We start from the raw sequence: 17,210 nt of genomic DNA on the forward strand, positions 1-17,210 counted from the left end.
GGGAAAATCAGCAGGGGTATTACATGGCTATGGATTGCCATTTCATAAAATACCTTCGCCCCACTTTTTTTTTTTTGTCATGCTTGGAAAATACTTTAGAACTCTTTGTTAAACATGAGAAATGTCTGCTATGGTTACTTGCCGATGATCCTCAGCAGTGACCATATGGCTTCGCATCTTTAGCATAGACTGTGACTTAGGAACTGTGTTTTGATGTTCAAGAGTTCATCTTCTGTTATTGATGCCAGCTGAGCCACCATCCATAAAATGTGAATAATAAAATGAACTACTCTGAAAGGTAAAGAACAGTAATAAATTCTTCCCATCATTCTCAAGTGATATAAATATGTGATAAATTATGGTAGAGCCCATGGTAGAAGGAACACATTCTGAGTACTTCAGAAGATGGATGTCTTTAATTTTTTGGATTACTTTAGATATGATGGGTTTGGCAGTTAATTCCTTGGGTATGTGTATGTGTAGGTTATGTGTGTAATACTAAGCCAGTAATTCCCAAACTTTTCACTATCCAAATACTATCTTCCTGCCCTTTTGTACATATATATTTCATATTCAAAAGATTGTGTTAACTCCAAACTTGATTTTATCAATATTAATAAGTGCATCCCTCCATTAAAAATAACCACTTTCAGAACTTATAGTTATCAGGTAATAGCTAATATTCTGGCTGTTACAACTTGAAACACAGAAAACAAATTTCGCGTTTTTGTCAATCATTGCAGACTAATTGTGAGAAAGTTCGTGGTTTTGATGAAATAGTCAGCAGAGTATAATTATCTTCCTCCTGTGTTTTGGGGCCTCTAACATCCAGGAACAGCAGACTGAACAACTTGATAAAGTATTGCCAAATTCAGCTTTAGATGCAGGTTCTCTAGGCAAGTGTAATTCTTAGGAAATTAGAGCATGATGTTATCCATATATTAAAAGTAATGGCAGAAACCACAATTACTTTTGCATCAACCTAATGATTTCAAAAATCTTTGGGTTACTTATTCTAGAGAATGAGCTAGAAATAACAAAAATATTTTGACACAGTCGTAATTAACAATGATAAAATAACTTTAGGTGAGTCAAGAGAAAGCATCTTTTCTAGTGATCATTTAGCTTTTAATGTGTGTTGTAGAACCGTCGCAGTCACATCATTTTCCATTCTTCACGCCTGCTGATCCACAATTGCAAACACTAGAGCAGCCTTTCTTTTCTTTAGAAGAAACACTACTATATAAATTATTCTAATTATGAATTCATAAGTTTTAATACTGTGGATATATTATAAGTTCCTAGATAGTTTTAAATTTTTTAATAATACATTTGCACTATTCATCTATTCCTAACGCAACTATATTATATGCCAAACTAGGATGGGGTAGAGTGGCATGTACTCAAGAAACATTATGATTCCGAGTTAAAACATGAAGTGATAAATAACATTTCTTTCTCCAGAGACTGGATCTCCAATTACAGCATCATGTGTTGGATTAGGCAATTCTAAAACACCTCCACCAGGGCAAGCAGGAAAAAGCGTTCCAGGATACAATGGTAAGGAGTGACCCTGATAATATGTAATGTTAATAAATGTGGCATTTTCTTGCATCTGGTATGTATTATATTGCATGAAACAAACTAGATGCTTAATTAGAATTCAGTTGAATGAATGTCTTGTATTAAAAAAGAATGCCTGAATTTTTGCTATGGAAAGTAGGTTGTGGATTTCCAGGATATGTTCTAAATGACTGTCGTAACCACAAAAATAATGTCATTTATAAGGTATGTTAGGAATATGGGTGTGAAATTACTATGAAGGAAACACCTGCTGGGGCCTAGTACTTTACAGACATCATTTCATTTCATGCTGAGGTATATTTAATTCAGAGCTATCATTACTATTTTAGAGATGAGTTAACCAACTAGTTAACAGACTAAGTAGTTTTCTTAACACCACTGGGTAGATCCTGGGGACAATGCAAACCATTATCCTCAGAATTTGCTTGCTTTCATTTCAAAAGCTGCAATTTCTTATTATATATTACACCTGCTGCCTTTTAATTTAGGAGTGAGGACAAAATTTTTAAACCTTATTGTTTAAAAATAAAAACAGACCAGAAGTAGAGGCTCACGCCTGTAATCCCAGCACTTTGGGAGGCCAAGGCAGACGGATCACATGAGGTCAGGAGTTTGAGACCAGCCTGGCCAACATGGTGAAACCTTGTCTCTACTGAATATACAAAAATTAGCCAGGTGTGGTGGTGTGCGCTTGTAATCCCAGCTACTTGGGAGGCTGAGGCACGAGAATTGCTTGAACCCAGGAAGCAGAGGTTGCAGTGAGTTGAGATCATGCCACTGCACTCCAGCCTAGGCAACACAGCAAGATTCTGTATCAAAAGATAAATAAATAAATAATAAAAATAAAAATAAAGGGGGAGAATCCCAAAAGAACACATTTATTTGGTGCTGACTTTATGTGACTAAAAGCTATAATATCCTGTCAATTTTTGTTTTTAAATTTACGGTAGTAATCATTATTCAGTAATTTCCCTTGGATGGCTCTCCCTAGGTGTGTAAATTATACAAGTCATCTAACTTTTCAAACATTGTTTCCTTATTTCTAAATAAGAGTAGTATTTTCATATGCTTTCCAGGGCTTCTGTTTTGTGATGTTATGCAACAAAGCATTAACACAGCGCCTACCAGTAGAAAGACAGAATACGTCTTAGCTAGTAGTGCTACTAATATTTCAGGAAAGTCGGAGGACTGACTTGAGTTAGACTACCACATTCATTTTACAGACAAGGAAAATGAGGCACAGAGGTTTTGTAAGTTGCTTAAGGTCACACAGTTTGGCTTAATAGAACTATGAAGAAAACCCAGCTTTGGGAGACAAAATATGATTCCTGACATATATTTCTTATTTGTATGTAAACTACAAAATTCAGAGATTTGTCTTTTGCTTCTCTAACATAAAAATATTGGATTTTCCTTCTAGGACAATGACTAATTACAAAAGCATGGATCATTTGGTTTAACCTAGCAGATACATTTATAAAAAGACACTTCAGATTTTATTATTATTATTATTATTATTCGGGGCAGAAATAGATATTCTGTGAAGTCAGTGACTTCTCCAGCCCTGGAATGGTGAACCCAGATTTAGTGAAATCCTCTGTTTGAACAGTCTGTCATCTCTTCTCCTTTTATCAGAAAAAAATGCTTTTATGTTGAGACATTTTTAGGGGTTTCTGATGGTGGAAGATGTTAAACACATTTCTCTGTTAGTATTTCAGTACCATTTTTCTATCTAGTTGTAAGAAATAGTTACGCTTTTTTCCCTCATGTAATTTCAGTACAGAAGTTTCTCATTGTCTGAAGGCACTGACTTGCAGACAGTATAGGTTAAACATTTATAACCAATGAACCAGTGGCTTTATGACTGATAAATTTTACGTTTTGTGATTGTTTAGAAATGAAAATCTTAATGTAAGATTAAATAGTATAGTAATAAAAATGGCAGGATCCTTTTAGGAAAGAAAAGAAAATCCTTTTTGTATAAAAACATTTAATTTAATGTGACACCTTTATTGAGTACCTTATGCAAGCTTGTCACTTTGTATACATTTTAAAAATACTTCTTGCATAAGCGCTATGACAAAGAAACTTCTCCCATTTCATAGACAGGGAAACTGAATGGGTAACAGAATGTGCCCAGGGGCATATAGTGATTTGGCCATTGTACTGGGATTTAGGGAAACAAAGATAAATTAGCCATGGCCTTCATGAACTCACAATCTAATGAGATACAGGTACTTCTCCTAACTGTCAATACAGAATTTTAAAACAAAGTGCTTCAGGAACACAAAGAAGGGAACGATTAATTTTTTTTTTTTTTTTTTTCTGAGAGCAACAATCTTCTCTTCTCATAGCTGCTTAAGGTAGAATTACCTGGATGAATGAGGCCACATACATAATCTATTAAAGCCTAGAAGATGATGACTTATCTTCATATTTAGTTTGCACCAAGGGTTACTGAATGTGAAAACAAGCTTTAATCTCCTAAACTCTTTTAGGATTTTATCAGGACAGCACAGAAAGTACTGAGATAATATTTGGGAGGATTAAATTGACCTAATTTAAAGCTCCTAAGTGGATATTAAGCTTTAAATCAGAATAAAGGGTTTTTGGTGCTTGTAAGTCTTTTATTTTTGTTGCGTATAATAATTTTTGGTATGTTTGAAAACTTCATTTCCTTTACTTTTTAAAAAGCTGAACATATTTTTAATGGTTCTAATAGATTACAAGGATATATTTAGTGGACATAGACATAGAGGTGAAATTACCACATGTTTGAAATATGATGTCTTCATTTAAGGGATATTCTGAAGGAAAATGTTTGATGTTGTTAAGAATCAAATACATGTGCTCTTTTTTTTTCTAAGATATTTTAATTTATATATGTTCATGGTCTCACAGGAATTAAAATATTACTTTCTTAAGCTAGAGTTTTGTGGGTTGAATATAAAAATATAGAAAAATGTTTAAGCTTTAAAGTTATGTATTTTTATTCAAATATTTATATTTTACTTTGTAGTTATGATTTTGGATGACAACATGCAAAAACTGAAGGCTCGGTGTTTAGGAAATATTGTGGTAAAGTAAGCAAAAATTTCAATACTACTATTTTAAAGGGCAAAAACTGGTGTATATATTAAGAAAAAAATTGAGTCATTGCAGTGTTATTGCTACTGAGGCAGTTGTAGAAAGAACTTGTGTGTTGCCTAAGAACTGTGTCAGCTGTGTTGTAGTTTAAACATAGAAGCCCCATAAAATACAACCAATTTAAATGCAATTTCCAAAAACCACAAATTTTGCGTCTTTTTAAATAACTTTTTTTGTCATTTTACAGGTTATGTATAGATGATACAGTTAACTTACATACAAAAAATAAAAACATGTAAATAAAGTTTCTGTACTCTCACCTCTCAGCAATACATTATTAATTTTGTAATATATATGACTTTCTACATTATTTTTGGTATAGATTCAGGGGTACATTTGCAGGTTTGTTTCATGGTATATTGCATAATCCTAGGGTTTGGGCTTCTAGCGAACCCATCACCCGAATAGTGAACATAGTATCCAATAGGTCGTTTTTCAACCCTTAACTCCCTCCCTCACACATTTTGGAGTCCCCAGAGTTTCTTGTTTTCATCATTATGTCCATGTGTACCCATTACTTAGCTCTCACTTATGAAAGAGAACATGCAATATTTGATTTTCTGTTTCTGATTTGACTTTCCACTTTTTGACAAACGTTTTACAATGGTGAATCAATTTATTTTTGTGTATTCCTGTTTTCCCTTACCGTTGTCTCACAGGCATGTTTAATTTTTACTCTGTTTTTAAAATTTTTATCCCTGGTATAGACTTCTTAGCATTTTTTGAATTTTATGATTATAAATAATACTATATTAAACATTTTTTGGTCTTGTTTTTCTGCTTTTCTGATAATTGCAATAGTATTGAAGAGATTGCTGAAAGTATAATTACTGCATCAAACAGTATCATCTTATAAAGTTCCAGACTTACCAAATATCCCATCTTCTTAACATTTTTTAAATCATTGTTCATTTGATAGGCAAAAGTGCTACCATTTAAAGTGAAAATATTTAAATTTACTTTAATTACATCAAGACAGGTACTTTAAAATTTGTGTGCTAGTGGAAGCAGAAATGGAAGTTGATTAAGTTAGGAGGTTCACAGTATGTGATATTTTAATAATTGAAAGAGAGGTTGCTTTAGTCCCTCTGATTAGCATGATATTGACATCTTTACTGATAGAGTTTAAGTAGTAGAATTCACCAGATTGAGCTACTATAAATACAGACCATCAGGTTTTAAAAATGATTTGCTTTCCTATTTATTTCTATTGGAAGTCAAAAGAACTCTTATTACTTGGCATTCTCAGATTGGTATAAGATTGCTTCCTATAAAGAAGATATTTTAAATTCAATGAAAATTATATGAAAAATGGTGGTTTAAAAAGAGGATGTTTCTTCAGGTAAAGATATTTTAACTGTGTAGAAAGCTAATAGAAAGCATACAAGTTATGATGTAATTCTTCTTATGCTCTTATCAGTAAACATGTAAGCACTATATTACTTTGTTAAAAGTTTCCATTTTAAAACAACATATCCAACAAAATGAAAAAATTAAATATTGAACATACCATTTGTATTCACAGTTCTCTGAGCCGGAATCTGTATTAACATACAGCTAATTCAAATTTGACCTGTTCAAAGGAAAAGCAGCAAGGGAAGAAGGGAAGGGCTGCTAAAGAAATTAATAATTTGAACATGTTTGTGGGTGGATGTTTAGCTTGCTTAGGGAATAAAATGTTTTTTGAAAGCTTTTCAAAGCACTTTAGCAGCATACATTTTTATATAACCTCCTAACTTTGTGAGTCATCTATTTCATAAAACAACCTTTTGCAAGATCTCAGAGGTGGCATTTGATGCCAGCACAGTTTTAAACTCCTCATGGGTTTTGTCACTCTAATTATGGGCTGCTTCACCCCACATCCATTCAGAGATAATAAAATATAGCAGTGTCCCACGTAAACTGTAATTTTTTTCTTATAGCCATTAGTGTTATTTCAAATACTTAAAACTAACAACTATTGCCTTAAAGCGTTCTATGGTTTAGATTGTCACCAATTCACAATTATATTTTTCCCTCTGTATTCCTAAAAGAATTTTATTGTACAGATCTGGGGTTCTGAGATTTCATTATAAATTAGTTGATGATGTAATATGTTATGACAAACAGTAAATTTGATTCCTGTCTTAGGTTAACAGTGAAACTAGATATTTGAATATATTATAAATCTTTTTGTATTAGAAAGGTAAGGTAGAAATAATCAGAAAACAAAGGTTACCATCAAGATTTATCTCTCTCCTGTTCTCTCTGTAACAAAACAGATTTTGAAACCTTTTTTCAGGAACTCATTTTAACTATGAGAGCAAGAATTTCCTTTTGAAACCCACATTGCCAGCAGCCATTTCACTCTAACTTATCAACCTGAAAAGGATTCACATATCCCAATGGCTGCCTGCAGTATGAGTAGGATGTTTTTATATTTAACATCTATAACATTTCACATTATAGATCTTAAGACTCATTGTGTAGGTTCATATTTAGAAATAGTAATACGTGGAAACAAACAAACAAGTAAACAAAAACCAAAAAACCTTTTGATCCACCTAGATTTTTCTACATTCTTTTTTATGACATTCTGAAAAGCACTGCTTTGTTCTCCTGGGGTCCCCTTGACTAGAAGTTGGCCATTTTAGCAACTCCTAAACTACTATAGGCCTTAGGATATAATAAAAAGGAATCCTGCAATTTTAGTGTTTTATTAGATTACTTACATTCATAGAATTTATCTTTCTAGTAGAAGAGAGAATTTCATGTCCACATGAACGTTAGAAAATTCTTTTGATTTGGAAACCTACTCCAGGCAGTTAATTTAGTAAGATAGTTATGGGATCTGAATTCCTATGAATACAAAATACTCATCAGTTTTAGACGGTGTTCATGTAATTGCATCCAGAGCTCCAAAGTGCAGAAATAAAACTATGAGTCAGTAATTTCCAGGCAACAGACAGTAGGGCATGCAAGAAAATTTTAACTGCAATTGCCTTTCTTCCTAGCACAGTGCTCATTGTTATTAAAGCCGTAGGTCTCTGGCTGTTTCTCTCTGATGGACAAACATTTTTCTCTGACCAGATCCATTGTTGCTATTGGAAGTGTGGCCTGTTCACCCTGTGCTGTATCCTGCAAACCATAGTGGGGTGTGAGGGAGTTGTATGGAATTGTCCAGGTGGCTTTTACTTTAGTGCCTGCCAATTTCTCATTCTTCAGATATGGTTAACGACACCTATTCACATATTTACAGCTTCGTATGAATGATTCGGTCACTGTGTTGCCATCTTGGGAAAGAGTCAGGGAAGCTTTCTTTTCATGAGGGTATCCTTTGAGTATAACTAAGCATGTCACATAATTATAATCCTGTTCCTTTCTAAATCTCATATACCGTTGTGAGTATGATATTTTATTAGCCTTTTAACAACACTATGAGTTAGGCAATAGGCAAACATTATCCTCCTCATTCTAGACATGACAAAGTATGCAACATTAATAGTTTCACAGCTAGAACTCACATTATTGCCCAGTCTTTTGTCTGCACCGAGGGAAATAAATTATGGTCAATCTCTTCTGGGGAGATAAAAAGTAACTTCATATGAAAATCTTGAGAAAATTCTAAGGACCCCATAGGAAATACTGAGAGTGCAAAGTTGGGATTTAACCCAGATCTCTCTAGGGAACAGGCTTCAATTTATTTCTATTGCCATGGAAATTCCAGATGGAGCAGTGAAAAATAGACCATTTTTTTATCTAGGATAGGAGGCATCTAGGAGTGTAATATTTCAGATTGGCCAGGAATGTGTTATCTTCTAGGGTGATGGACATCCTTTGTCCTGCCCTAGCTATTTAAGGATTTCTCAGAACTCTAATTCTTCCCTTTCCACGTGACTGTCACTGCTACTTCACTTATTCACCTTTCCCCTTCAGAATGGTCTTTTAGGAAAGAGAATTATCTAAGAGGACTCTCAATTCATAATTGGATGAGTTGTACCAAAACTCCCTCTTTCACTCTGCTTGGCAGAGTTGGGGAAGATATCACGAGGTGGTGGCATTTGCTCTCACATTTGAGGGATGAGTATAGGTATCAACTAGTTCATTTCTTAGTATTTTTGCAGCTTTCCCTTCCTTCTGCCAATCCAACACATTTTTACATTCTTGTAACTGCAGAAAAAAAAAATTCTTTTTCTATAACTTTAGAAAAAGAGCTCCACTGCACCCCATTGTTCCAGAAGGAAGACCTTCACTTAATGTGTAATAATCCTTAACAATAAGAAGAAAGGTGTTCATTTGAAATACTGAAAAAAAAGAAAAATTCTGCTGTAGCTCATATGCACCTAATATCTATCTGGACCTCATTGCTTCTTTTCCCATGTTTTCTTTCATTGATCACATTTTCTTATCACATGTTTACACATATATATGTAAATACATATATGTATGTATGCACATGGAGCAGTCCCTATTATCCATAGTTTCACTTTGCGCAGTTTCAGTTACCTGTGGTCGACCACAGTCCAAAGTTATTAAATGGAAGATTTCAGAAATAAATAATTCACATGTTTTAAATTGCACACCATTCTGAGTAGGTGATGAATTCTTTTATTGTCCTGCTTAGTCCTGCCAGGATGTGAATCAGTCCTTTGTCCAGTGCATCCATGTTGTCTACGCTACTGTCCTTTAGTCACTTAGTAGCCATCTTGGTTATCAGATTAGCTGTCTAGGTGTTACAGTGCTTGTGTGCAACCAACCTTTATTTTACTTAACAATGACCCTAAAGCACAATAGTAGTCATGTTGGCATATTGTTCTAAGTGTTCTATTTTGTTATTAGTTGTCGCTGTTCTTCTCTTACTATGCCTAATTTATTTTGTGTTTTTTTTAATTATTATTATACTTTAAGTTCTAGGGTACATGTGCATAACGTGCAGGTTTGTTACATATGTATACTTGTGCCATGTTGGTGTGCTGCACCCATCAACTCGTCAGCACCCATCAACTCGTCATTTACATCAGGTATAACTCCCAATGCAATCCCTCCCCCCTCCCCCCTCCCCATGATAGGCCCCGGTGTGTGATGTTCCCCTTCCCAAGTCCAAGTGATCTCATTGTTCAGTTCCCACCTATGAGTGAGAACATACGGTGTTTGGTTTTCTGTTCTTGTGATAGTTTGCTAAGAATGATGGTTTCCAGCTACATCCATGTCCCTACAAAGGACACAAACTCATCCTTTTTTATGACTGCATAGTATTCCATGGTGTATATGTGCCACATTTTCTTAATCCAGTCTGCCACTGATGGACATTTGGGTTGATTCCAAGTCTTTGCTATTGTGAATAGTGCTGCAATAAACATACGTGTGCATGTGTCTTTATAGCAGCATGATTTATAATCCTTTGGGTATATACCCAGTAATGGGATGGCTGTGCCTAATTTATAAATTAAACTTTATCATAGCTATGTATGTATAGGAAAAACCTTATTATATGTAGGGTTCAGTACTACCATGGTTTCAGGCACCCACTGAGAGTCTTGGACCATATTCCATGTAGATAAAGGGGAACTACTTTGTGTGTGTGTGTGTGTGTGTGTTTCTGTATGTGTGTGTCTATTGAAAACAAATGATTCCAATTCTGAATCCTTTTTTCTATTCCCCTTTTCTTTAGGAATATCGTATGTCTTCCTTTATGAGTCTTTCTTTAGAGATTTTTCTCAATATTCAAATTACCACATCTGATTTTTTAAGACACCACATTGTGTTAGTGAGGAACAGAAAGCATGTGCTTATCTTATCCTATCAATTACCAATTGCAATTTCATATCTTGCTTTTCAGTCTGATCCTCAGTCAGACTTGTGAATGATGAAGTAGTTTTCTGAGAGCATCTCAACTTAGAACAAACACACATGCTATTTCCAGCAGGTCCACACCTTGGATGGGGATAAAAACTTCTCTTCTAAGCACTCCTGGCAAGGCGGAGTTTAACCACCTTCTGTAAAGTTCACCTGACGAACACTTGAGTGGCTGCATTTGATGTCATTTCATTAACTTAATGGAGTAGATGTCATTCACTATCCTCCCTATCTGTATTCTAAAAATACTAAATTTCTTGTTCTTGTAGTTCACAAAGTGCTAGGATCTCCATGTGTCTGTGATCATGGTTTATATCCTTGGGTCGTTAATGTGTAACACGGTGCATGAGGAATACCAAACACCTAACAAATATTGACCAAAGGAAGAAAATGAATGTTTGTGTTAATGCATAAATAAATGAATAAATAAACAAGGCCATCGAATAATTCCTCTGGTGTTTTCTTCGCTACTGTTCAAATCTTCATCTTTTCTCTCTCCACTGGCTACTTCCACTCAAATCTTTCTCATATTAAATAAACCTGCCTTTGTGCATTAAACCACTGACATATACATCTCCTTCCAATCACCCACAAATTTTAAAAAGTATGGTCTAAACTTACCATGCCTACTTACTTCCTGTTTATTTCTTAATCACTCCAGCTGTTGCTTTCCCCACTCCACTGAAATGACAATTGTGAGAAAATGCACATCTTAATTACTAAGTTCCATGATCACTGTTGCATCTGCTTTCAAACAAAGTTTACACTTCATTTAACCTCGTTTCATACTCGGTCATTATTAAAACTGTATGCTAGTGGCTTCTTAGATACTACTTTCCCCTGGCTCTCATAATATCTCTGATTTTCTTTTCTTTTTTTTCTGAGTGGAGTTTTCTTCTTTGATATTTCTTTAACACTGATATGTAGCCATAGAGCTACATTCTTCTTTTATACTCTCTCTGTGAATCATCTCATCAATTTCTAAGATTTCTGTAATTACCTAGCTACACATGGTGAGCATATCAATATGTCCACCCAGGCTCATCTCCCTTCTGATTTCAGACATATATTTATTGACATATTACTTGATAGCTCCATTTATGATGCCACACATTGCTAAAATTCAGTATCTAAACAAAGTATCTGTCACCTCTCTACTTGTACAAATCCCAACATTCCACCACTCCTGAAAATACTGCTTTTACTACATTGCGCTCTTTGTGTTGGCATCACTATTGATCTGGAATAGAAACTTTCTATTTCCATCTAGAATAGAAACTTTCTATAGAAACTTTAAGAGTCAACTTTGATTTTTCTCTTTTCTTCAACCCTCACATTTAATTTTCATCCTCTTACTGTGGCTTCTCATTATCCAGTTCATCACACCTGCTTTAGCACTCTTCTTAGAACAAAGATCCAACTACATCTTTAGTTTTTAAAACACCTTTGGTAACTTGACTTTAACATGTCGTATTGTACTAGTCAGGGTTCTCTGAAGAAATAGAACCAATAGGATGTACACACCCCCCCCCCAACACACACACACACACATATATACGTAAACACATATATACACACACACACACATATGTATAGAGAGGGAGAAATGCAGTTGTGAAGGCTAGCAAGTATAAAATTTGCAGGACAGGCCAGCAGGCTGAAGACCCAGGAAAAGTTGTAGTTTGAGTTTGAAGGCAGAATTCCCTCTTCCTCCTGGGAGGTCAGACTTTTTTTTTCTATGAAGGACTTCAACTGATTGGATGAGGACCATTCACATTATGGAGGATAATCTGATTTACTCTAAATCTACTGATTTAAATGTTAATTTCATCTAAAAAAAATACCTTCGCAGAAACACCTAGAATGCTTGATCAAATATCTGGGTACCCTGGCCAAGCTAAATTGATGCATAGAATTAACCATCACACCTATTCATAATGCCGAGGACTATTTATACACACACACACACACACACACGCACATGCACTGTAAGTGTTGATTAGATTGAGCAGACCATTTATGCTTGTGCACTCATTATTCACTTCATTTTTTAAGCCCTTATTGCTATACCTTACATATTTTACGAAATCAGTATCTATTTGCTGATTAACTGACTGAATGGAAAGAATGAATGAAGCAAAGAAACACACGAAAGGGAAGGAAGGGTTTAGATATGTTGGTCACACAGCATGAAGTGTCTTTCCTTCTTATTCCTTTCTCCGCTTCCTGAACGTATTCTTCAAGATTGAAATCATAGATCACTTTCTGCATGTCACATTCTTTGAGCTCACTCCTCTCTCATGTTTTCTTTTGTACAAAATGTCTGCCACATATTGCATAAATTGAATTCTTTGTTAGATGCCTCTTCAGGATGATTTGAATGATACTATCACCTGCTTTTATCCTTTCACTATTCTGGGGCCTCATTCTCATTTTATCTCTTTTACTTCTTCCCCCACTTCTCATTCTTTTTCTTTTTCTCTTTGCTGCCATTTCCCAGCACCATGTGTCATATTTAATAGCAATCACCTCTGTAATCCAAGGGGAACCAGCTAGACATATGATGTCCCTCTATAAGGGTGGCTTTAATTCCAGAGAGAAAGTGAAGAGCTGAGATTTTCTGTTCTTAATAATTAAGATTAAAGATACTTTTCAATATGATTAGGATGACCTATTTTTACCGCTGAAGTACATTTTAGCTTAGGCTTTTCATTGAGCAGGGGTTTTAATATTTGGTGATTGATACCAACCTTCCAATAATTGGATGAAAGCCAAAGACATTCTCCTGGGAAACATACAGTCAAGTTTTACATTAAATTTCAGGGGGTTCAAAGAGTCCTCAGTGTTCATGCATCCCATAGTGTGTTATTCTTAATTCCCAGGGTCTACAGGTATATATAAAGTTACTCAGACCTTTCTTGTAAGAATGAGAGATGGTATGAAAATGTGTATTGTTCTTGTTCTTCAGGAATTTTGTGCAGATATTTAAAGTTTTGTGCAATAGCTCTGGAAGCCTGAGTCCTTAAGGCTTATTTTTTTCTGGGAGATGGCTACCTATGCTTTCATCCTGTAGTCATCAATTAATTATAAGAATATACAAAGAACTCAAACAAATGTACAAGAAAAAAACAAACAACCCTATCAAAAAGTGGACAAAGGATATGAACAGACACTTCTCAAAAGAAGACATTTATGCAGCCAACAGACACATGAAAAAATGCTCATCATCACTGGCCATCAGAGAAATGCAAATCAAAACCACAATGAGATACCATCTCACACCAGTTAAATGGCGATCATTAAAGTCAGGAAACAAGAGGTGCTGGAGAGGATGTGGAGAAACAGGAACACTTTTACACTGTTGGTGGGACTGTAAACTAGTTGAACCATTGTGGAAGACAGTGTGGTGATTCCCCAAGGATCTAGAACCAGAAATACCATTTGACCCAGCCATCCCATCACTGGGGATATACCCAAGGATTATAAATCATGCTGCTATAAAGACACATACACATGTATGTTTATTGCGGCACTATTCACAATAGCAAAGACTTGAAACCAACCCAAATGTCCATCAATGACAGACTGGATTAAGAAAATGTGGCACATATACACCATGGAATCCCATGCATCCATAAGAAAGGATGAGTTCATGTCCTTTGTAGGGACATGGATGCAGCTGGAAACCATCATTCTCAGCAAACTATCACAAGAACTGAAAACCAAACACTGCATGTTCTCACTCATAGGTGGGAATTGAACAATGAGATCACTTGGACACAGGAAGGGGAACATCACACAAAGGGGCATGTTGTGGGGTGGGGAGAGGGGGGGAAGGGATAGCATTAGGAGAAATACCTAATGTAAATGACGAGTTAATGGGTGCAGCACACCAACATGGCACATGTATACATATGTAACAAACCTGCACGTTGTGCGCATGTACCCTAGAACGTAAATTATAATAAAAACATAAATAAAAAAAGAAAAAATAATAAGAATATCACTTTTTTAAAAAAAGAAAAAAGAATATACTCTATCTGTTACAAATTGCTAGCACTGTATTTTCTCTCACGAGGTAAGAGGAAATACAGGTTAGCAGGGCATCTTCTTTTAAAAATAGAAGTTGCAAACATAATTGGCTTCTGGAAAGTATGAGATTTTCTCTTTCTCTCTAGTAATATTCTTTCTGTAAAATGCAATCCTCTTGGTCTTATCTATACACTCTGGATTAGGTACATACTAGGCTACCAGGACACTCAGCTCTTGCAAAAAGCACTAAATACTAACTCATTTGGGTTATGATTGCGAACAGGTAGAAGTCTCTGCCGTGAGTAGATAGTGTGTGGATGCTGGTGGACCAAAATGTTTGATTTGGGGTAGATAAAATGGGAAAAAAAAATGCCTTTTTAATATGTATTTTTTTGATATGCATAGCTCTCATCATGGGCAATATTACATGTTCAGAAATTTGGATCAGCAATCAGGTGGAACTAAGAAACAGCTGTTCCCATTGTACCTGGCATATACACTGTAATTTGCTTCAGACTCCACCACTCTCTATTGCCCTCAATCCATCATAAATGTCAGCTGCCATTGATTATCACAGATACTTCTTCTTTTTCTTTAGTATAGTAGAGCAATAATTTCCAATACCCATGTATACGTCAAAAATGGCACCATGAAATACAGAAAAACCCTGTATATCATTATATATTTCTTGGGAGCAACTGAAAATTGTCTCTTATTTAATATGCAAGCAGAATGCATCTTCATCAGGTTTATTATCATTTATTTTACATACAATTGCTTCACTCACTAATGTTATTTCTCTTTGTCCATATTGGCATGTGATTTGCCACTTTTTTTCCTAAGGTCCTCTTCACTTTTTCACCTTCAGCATCCTGAAAGTGCTGCTAAATTGATTTTTAGTATTTGTTATAGTCTTATTTTATTTCAGTGCTTAAAAATCAATGATTTTACACTTTTCTGTAAAATATTAACAATTAAAACAAACTAATGAAGTGCTGTTATCTATATGGTTATTTACAAGTATTTACATAATAAGCTCAGTTAAAAGAAACTGGAGGGATTATTGGCTGCAACCTATTGCCTTCATATGGATTTAGCAAACAGTAATAATCACAACAGCAATAGCAACAATACAACAGCATTTCTTTGGATTATTTTACAGATTACAAAATACCCTCATGTGCATTTTATGTAATTACATGAAGTCCAGAAATGCTGACATAGTATATTTCCTCTGTCTTAAAATAATTTTAAATAAAGAGCATCTAGCAAGGGAGAACTCCTCCCCTGAATCACTACTGGGAGGCTGGACATTATACAAATGGGCAGTGTCTACTGAGCTGCTCAAGGAGGCATAGGCAGCTGCCTCCGCTTGTAACAGCACTTTGTTCCTGACAGAATGTGAGAGTAAAATTCAGTGCCATGAAGTTCTAATGTTGAGATGGGGTCATGTGACTACACTGCTTTCTTTTGTACTGTCAGACCCGAAAATCCTGCCTGTGGAGAATGTGTGATGTCGTCTTACATGGACACTAGCCATCTGTACTTCATTTTCAATTTTCTCAGCATCAGAACTATGAATTTACAACTCCATTTAGTGTTTTTTTTTATTGTGTAAATATGGGAGGGTAGGTTTTGAAAGCCCCTACGTTTTACAGTATTGAAAATTCCAAACTAGAGTATCTAAAAGGTTTCTGTGTTCAGAAAGCAATTTGAGTGGTTGTCTTTGTTAGTAGGCACTTCCTACAAGGAAAAAATATGAGAATTTCATTTATTTATGTAAACATAGATAGATAAACAAGTAGACAGATAGAGGTTAAGCCCTTGCCATGCATATAACACCTGTTTGACACTATAAATGAAAGAAGTATAAGGAGGAAATTTGCTGAAAACAAAAGATACATAGTTCTGTGTATTTTCTATGCTGAAGCATTTGCATGTGTTTATAGAAGTGAGAAATCACATAGTTCTGGATGATCATGAAAAGAAAAAGGAGGAGGAAGCAGTAAGAGAGAATTCCCAGCGGAGGGAGGCATATTGATTATGAAGATAAGTTTGTACACTGAGTGCTTAATTAGAATATTCTGTTATACAAAGAGACAGGCAAAGATGACAGTATGTTGATACTTCAAAAAATAAATTAACTTTTCAATGGTGAAAGAATAGTTTTCTAAGAAAGTAATTCAATGACACGTTTTTTGGTTCTTTTTTTGCAGATACTATGTTTTTCATTGAAACAATGATTATTGCTAATAGTTATTTGAATTCCACATATTTGTGCCTTTTGTGCACTTTCCAGAGACTAAAGTCATTCTTCAACAATTCTGCTGTACAATGGTCAGCTACATAAACCTCAGTTAGACATGAGCTATCCAGCAGATTTAGGGGTTATATTTCAATGTGGGATTTGAATTATAATTATCCATCACACTAGAAAAATAATAGTTCTAATCAACCTGTCTTTATTATCACTTTCATCATAATTTTAACTGCTCTGTTTTTATATAAGGTTGCCATTGCCACCCGGGGCTTTTTCAGGACTCTGGAAGAATCAGGAAGCATTCAAGCATTTATACTTTGAAAAATTTCCTGTAAGAACGTTAATATGCTTT

The 17,210-nt window shown here is 34.9% G+C and overlaps 1 protein-coding gene across 1 annotated transcript in view; it reads left to right on the forward strand.

Moving 5' to 3' along the window:
• ACSS3 (acyl-CoA synthetase short chain family member 3) overlaps nucleotides 1–17,210 on the forward strand; it is a 178,546-nt gene that overhangs the window by 137,594 nt on the left and 23,742 nt on the right. Inside the window, exons 10-12 of the mRNA XM_003906834.5 lie at nucleotides 1,465–1,560; nucleotides 4,604–4,667; nucleotides 17,108–17,189. Coding sequence (XP_003906883.1) covers nucleotides 1,465–1,560; nucleotides 4,604–4,667; nucleotides 17,108–17,189 — 242 coding nt within the window. The remainder of the gene's footprint in view (nucleotides 1–1,464; nucleotides 1,561–4,603; nucleotides 4,668–17,107; nucleotides 17,190–17,210) is intronic.

This window comes from Papio anubis, chromosome 9, assembly GCF_008728515.1.
Source record: "Papio anubis isolate 15944 chromosome 9, Panubis1.0, whole genome shotgun sequence".
Classification (NCBI taxonomy): Eukaryota; Metazoa; Chordata; class Mammalia; order Primates; family Cercopithecidae; genus Papio; species Papio anubis.